The sequence below is a fragment of the Morus notabilis genome, unplaced genomic scaffold (genome assembly GCF_000414095.1).
Source record: "Morus notabilis unplaced genomic scaffold, ASM41409v2 Scaffold751, whole genome shotgun sequence".
NCBI lineage: Eukaryota > Viridiplantae > Streptophyta > Magnoliopsida > Rosales > Moraceae > Morus > Morus notabilis.
This window is the reverse complement of record NW_010366875.1, coordinates 172,390-178,556: the sequence shown is the minus strand read 5'-3', so window position 1 is coordinate 178,556 and position 6,167 is coordinate 172,390. Positions and strand designations below refer to the sequence as shown.

At 34.2% G+C, this 6,167-nt stretch overlaps 1 protein-coding gene across 3 annotated transcripts; it reads right to left on the bottom strand.

Annotated features, from left to right (window-relative positions):
- Positions 1-1,256: 1,256 nt before the first annotated feature.
- On the bottom strand, positions 1,257-5,287 carry LOC21398665 (cold-responsive protein kinase 1). Of its 3 annotated transcripts, none has more exons than XM_024174254.1 (7): positions 5,193-5,287; positions 4,933-5,053; positions 3,730-3,842; positions 3,425-3,635; positions 2,927-3,164; positions 2,468-2,618; positions 1,257-2,001 (listed from the first exon to the last, which is right to left on the bottom strand). In XM_024174254.1, exons 2-7 carry the CDS (start codon positions 5,003-5,005, stop codon positions 1,639-1,641), a joined length of 1,149 nt encoding a protein of 382 aa, XP_024030022.1. In that variant the 5' UTR covers positions 5,006-5,053; positions 5,193-5,287; the 3' UTR covers positions 1,257-1,638. The 3 variants fall into 3 exon arrangements, with proteins under 3 accessions (XP_024030022.1, XP_024030023.1, XP_024030024.1); XM_024174255.1 differs by having other exon boundaries at positions 2,468-2,555; XM_024174256.1 differs by lacking the exon at positions 5,193-5,287 and adding an exon at positions 4,745-4,803 and having other exon boundaries at positions 4,933-4,995.
- Positions 5,288-6,167: the final 880 nt, after the last annotated feature.

Here is a 6,167-nt window from a genome sequence, read left to right as displayed (position 1 = left end):
CCCCATGCACACTAGTTGGCCATTGGTACCTAGCCCCTGCCGTTGTGTTCCGTTCTCTCCAGCGCCACATCTCTGCTGCAAATTATTGTCACTTTCAGAGTTTCACGAAGAAGATCGGCAGCCGCCACAGTCACATAGGGAGAGGAGCCTCACGACTTGATCTCACATTATGTCGAGTGTCAACGTGGATCTTGCCTCTGTGAGACACGACGTGGAGCATAAGAGCTCCTTGCTGACAAGAAGAACCTCACTAACAAAACTCTGGTGACAACAAGCGAATGAAACTCTTGACAGCATTCTTATCAAATCTACGATATGTTATATGCGCAACAACGAGCTTCAATCTTGCCACACTGATCTTTGATTTGTAATCATGTCGGCGCCAATTCTATTCCACGCCATTCAAATCTGATCAAAGTTGGGGAAGGAGATTCGGATCTCCGCCCATAGATGTAGCTGATTGATTGTGTATTTTTTTTTTCTTTGTTTATGTGTGGTTGTTTTTTTTTGTGATTTTTTTCTTTTTGGTAAAGTATCCCGGCGGCAACGATGCAACCAATAATGGTGGCAACGGGCCAATATCACAACAAGACAATAGTGTTGCGGTTGAATTTGACCAGTATCATGATCGAATATCAATATCTAGATGGATATCGGCCAACATCTTAAGGGCATATTGAATAGAAACACCAATATGTTTAGAAAATATTGAATTAGAACCACAATAGAATTATGATTCATAAGTAATTCCGCAATGAGAATCAAATACTAAAATTGTTGGCCATATATGAGAATTACCTTAATCCTGAGTGATTTTTCAATAAATGAGACCAATTTTACTGATCAAAAACCCGATAAGTAGGAGATATAATATTATAGATAGTTAGGAATGTTCAAAATAGGATATCGAATTTATTTCTCAAACCTCATTTATAATTTGTTCTCGAATAGATCACTGATTAGAGAATTAGCGGAAATCGTGGATAAATAAGTAATGAAAGAGGGTTTTTTTTTTTTTTTTTTTCTGGGAATGAGGCAAAGGGTGGTTCGGCCTTCCAAGGACAAAAGGGTAGAAATCAAGAGTATTTATATGAAAGGGTAGAATGTGCAATTTTCTCGAAGAGCAAGTATTCTTCACTCCTGTTTAGTAACATGATATATGATTTAGGATGCAGAACACAATTCAAATCTCCAAATCTGTTTTTAGGTAGAGATTTAAACTAGATGATTAGCATTTTTTTTTATTGATTTCCCTTATTTTTATTTTGTAGAGTTATATGATTTTATGCATTTAATTTAATATATCTATAGTACTGTTTGGTTTTGTAATGACCCTATAAATTGGCTACAATTCACAAATTCAGAATGGATTGATTATTGAGTGTAGAATTCTCAATATTATTATCCTTCTCGATCTCTCCTCATCCCTCTATCTCAATTTTTTTTTCTTTTTTGTTTTTTTTTTTTGTCTAAATTTCTTCCACTTCCTCTTCTTTCTCTTATCTCTACTATTTCCTTCTCTAATTCTACATCAAGAAGACTACTCATATAACAGGAAAGAACATATACTCAAACGTGCAGCATTGCCTCGTCAACAATGGATAATAGATCATTCCTATGATGCTCACTGGCGGATGATCACCTTGGAAACATTTCTGTTACAAAGTCCGCAACATTTGACTGTGTTGGATCCTCGAAACGATTCGCTGATTGCTTCCCTTTCTCTGCCTGTGAAGATGACGTCTCCTCCGAACTAGCACCACCGAAGTGCCTTGCGCCGTGTGCTCTGTACACTCCAGGCTTGGTAAGCGCCTTGTCATTCAGCTGAACTTGTTTCGAAAGCATCTCCACTACTTGCTTCATCGTGGGTCTTTGGTGTGCAGCTGCTTGTGTACAAAAGAGCGCAACTTTAATGAAGCGTGTTACCTCATCCTCCGGAACTTTGGTCAACTCTGGGTCAACAACATCCAGAAGTCTTCCTTCTTCTCTTAGTTTCCATGTCTGAAAATGCGTTGATTTTACTATCAGAAGGGGGGGAAAAATCTCTTTTATATATCATGTAAAAGAATTTGCTCTAACTTGCAATGAAACCTGATGGTTGAAGGAATAAGGAATTACCCCCACCAGTTTGGTCTGTTATTATGTTCATACTAATTATAGGTTTCTTTTACTCAACAGAAAAGAAACGAAAAAAAAAAAAAAAAGGAACCAACATATCATTTGAATACGGAACATAATTGATTAACATGAAAGTTTTAGAGGACAATCAAAATTAGCGGCCAAGTATTTTGTAATCGAGTATACTAAAGCCATTATCATGTTTTCTAAGAAACAACATGGCACTACAGGAAGTTCCTCCAAAGACCAATAAGTAAAAGATTTATCTACGCTGTAGCTGCATTGCGTAAAGCTAAAATACTAAGAAAATTTGGCTGAGATCATAGTGATAAGTATTTACGAAACATACCCATTCCACCAAAACCAGCAATTCTTCTCCAAATGCTGCTTTGCTGCTACTACTTCCACTTATTATTTCAAGCATCAGCACCCCAAAACTGTACACATCAGCTTTCTTCGTAAGCTGTCCTAAGAGTGCATATTCTGGGGCGAGATAACCTCTTCAAGCATATGAATAATTCATAAATGCAAAGTAGAGGAGAAAAGAAAAGAAAAGAAAAATAATCACTATAATTCTATGCGCATGTATATAACACCTAAACCATGTTATAATTGTGTTGTTATTAGAAATTTTCTATCAGATGAATAACCGACTGCATAATTTCATAGCAAATTTCAAAACAAGCTTCTACTCGGTTGATTCAAATTTCAACACAAGGATCCCAAAATCATATTTCCAGATCACTTTCAGAGAAGGTAAATAACTCAAGCAAGAGAAGACAAATTCAAGTTTAAAGTTCAAGCTTACACAGTTCCTGCCACTCGAGTACTAACATGGGTGACGTTGTCTGGAAAAAGTTTTGCAAGCCCAAAATCTCCAATTTTAGGGAGAAAATTTCCGTCAAGAAGTATATTGCTAGCCTTAATATCTCTATGCACAATATTGGGTTCGACTTCCTCATGAAGGAATGCAAGACCAATAGCGGTTTCCACACAAATCACAGATCTTTTTGGCCAATCCAGAAAAATATATTTGCTTTTTGAACCTGTAAAAAGGATTTCAGTGTCAGCATGCCTAGAACACTTGATCAATTAAATACTACATTTTAACAGTCAGAGGGCAGCTATTTAAAGAAATCAACTCATCTGTAAACAATCATCATATTTAAGTATTGGATTGTATACAATAGGCCTCTAGTAGTTTTAGGACTGTATATAATAGGCCCTGTTTTAGCTCCTTCAGACTTTACAAGTGTTTCACAGAACTTATAAATTCAACAGAAAACCTCACTAACTGGGTCATTACCAAGCAAAGAATTTGCAAGACTGTTGTTCTCCAGATATTCATATACCAATATCCGATGATCTCCCTCAACACAGCATCCAATTAGCTTAACGAGGTTCGGATGCCGTGTGTTGGATATCATGTTAATCTCTGTCAGAAACTCATCTGTGCCTTGTTTAGATCCCGCAGAAAGAGACTTGACAGCAACTTGAGTACCATCTCTAAGGACCCCCTGCAGAGTTTGTAATAGCAAGCCAATACAAGGATTAGTTAGGGAAGCAAAAATGAGTACCCAAAAATTATTGCGTGAATACTAAATGTCTCACCCTATGGACAACTCCATAACCCCCTCCACCAATTTTATTCGACGGATGGAAGTCCATTGTTGCTGATCTCAATGAATTATAGGAAAAGAGCCTTGCATTACTGGTGCCAATCCCTAAACATGCACAAAAGAAATAAACAAATGTCCTCATTCTTCATATGTGCTTTTAAAGTGGCAGCACACATCCAGCCAGACAATGTCATATTGGTTGTACACTTTCTGACTTGCATTGTATCTATTTCCCTTTTTCCTTGTTCTTTCTTAGTTGAATAAATGGTCAAAGACTTTAAATATACAATAGGAAAGACTATTTTAGTTCTGGCTAGTGTCTAGTGGCTCGTTTATCAATCAATAATCGTATGAGGGTTATCCATAATGGAGTTTGATGTAGTGTGGAAGCGAGAAAGACGCACATGTACAAAGGGGATACAACCTTCCTAAAACTTGTTGATTCACAGAGAATACCAAACAACACCGCATCTACAAGCCCGTTGTTTGACTTGTTTTCCTCACAAATCCCAAGAGAATAGGGATAGAAACAAAACTCGTTGCTTACAGTTATAGGAGTACTGAGAATTGCACTCCAAAATATTAGAGTAAAACCTCTGAATGACTTATTGACCAAAATCCTTAAAACATCTTAACATAAAGTGTCCTCTTTATAGGAACCAACACCTAAAGCAAATGTGATACAAAAGCAAATATATATCCTAAAGCAAAGATATCCTAAATTTAAAATCCTTGTAATCCAAAGTTAATTAACAAAAGATAATCTTGATAATAATTCCAATATATACAATGATTAGCCCCAAAATATTTTCTGTTATTTCACTGCATCAGATTCTCAAATGATTTTCAAATCCCAGCCAGATTAAAAGCATTATGGACACAAAGATGCAAGTAAAAACCATCAAAAATGCTATTATGCTATTGACACAACCACACAAAAAAAAAAAAACACACACACACACACACACAAGTAAAAACCATCAAAAAATGCTATTGGCACAACCAACCCAAGTCTGATCTTCGGAAAAAGCTTTTGTTGCTTCAAAACTTCTCACATCTGATATCACTTTTATCAAATAAAAAAAAAAAAAAAGAAAGAAACCAACTACTTATTTAGATATCATCCGTGTCATACGAATTTGAGTAAAATATAACCACAACTAAATCAAGAAAGTTAGACAATTGTAGATCTTACCTGGAGTCTCAAGTTGAGAGGAATCATTCTTCCCTTTACGCCAATTCAGAGCACCAAAACAAGCACAACCCATTTCTCCACACAATTTGGACTAAACCCAAAACTGCATTTCTTCTTCAACCTACAACATTAAACAAAATTAACAAAAAAATAATAATAATTAAACTACTCAATTGGGCAAATAAATTTCAGAACCCAGAAACCAAAACTCAAAATTCAAGAAGAAAACGGAATTGATAACTATTACAGGCTTAAAATACCTGTATTTAAAAGCGGGTTTTATGTGATGAAACCCAAAAAGCTGTGAAATACCAAAACCTTTCTGAAAGCGTGAATGAAAAGAGTGAAACACTTGAGTAATGGAGGGACCTAAATGCATCGTTGAAATTATATGAAGTGGAAGAAAGACGACCAAGTACAATACTAGTATAATTATTATCATTTATGTCTATCAATATTCAATATCAAAAGAAAGAAAGAAAGTTGTCGCGTCAGATTTCTAGAGTTTCGTAATCCCACAAGGTCAAGAGTCCAAAATATTGTGCAAAAGTGATAGGGGTTTCGTATTTGTTTTGACAGCGACTTTCTTTTTTTTTTTTTTTCCTTCCGAAAATAAACCAGTTCTTCCAAAAACTGAAATAATTCTCACGCTTTTTTATATATAAAGAAAAATAGAACTCTTTTTGGAGGAAAAAAAAACTTAATAAAAACTGGGGAATATTTACCATTTTATAATTTTATTTTTGGATATATTCAAAAATTATATCATTGACTTTTAATCTCATCAAATATATATCTTTAAATTAAATTTAATATATAAATCTATACTTTTTTAAATTTCAGAGTCAACTCTTAATTTTAACCTTAAAAATACCCTAAAATAAAAATGATAAATGAAAAAAAAAGTTAAACTTATAGTTTTACCTAAAAATATACAAAATACCCTTGAAATGGGTTTTTGTGTTTTTTATTTTTTTTGTAATATTAAAATGTTTTAATTTTCTTTTTTCATATTTTTTAAGGATAGTTTAGTCATTTTAAAGGTTAAATTAATTGTTTATCGAGATAAAATATAGATTTGTACGTTAAATTTAATTTGAGGGTATACATTTAATGATATCAAAAACTGAAAGTATAATTTTCTAATAAAACCAAAATACAAAGTGTAAAAATATAAATATCCCTAAAAATTATCATCCACATGAGATGTAAAGAGCAAAACCTAAAGAAATAGG

Excerpts from the sequence above, each read along its gene's own strand:
- LOC21398665 (XM_024174254.1), bottom strand. The coding sequence starts at position 5,005 with ATGGGTTGTGCTTGTTTTGGTGCTCTGAATTGGCGTAAAGGGAAGAAT. Across the intron at positions 3,843-4,932 it reads CTCTCAACTTGAGACTCCAG|GGATTGGCACCAGTAATGCA; the intron begins GTAAGATCTACA and ends GTGCATGTTTAG. Across the intron at positions 3,636-3,729 it reads GTTATGGAGTTGTCCATAGG|GGGGTCCTTAGAGATGGTAC; the intron begins GTGAGACATTTA and ends CAAACTCTGCAG.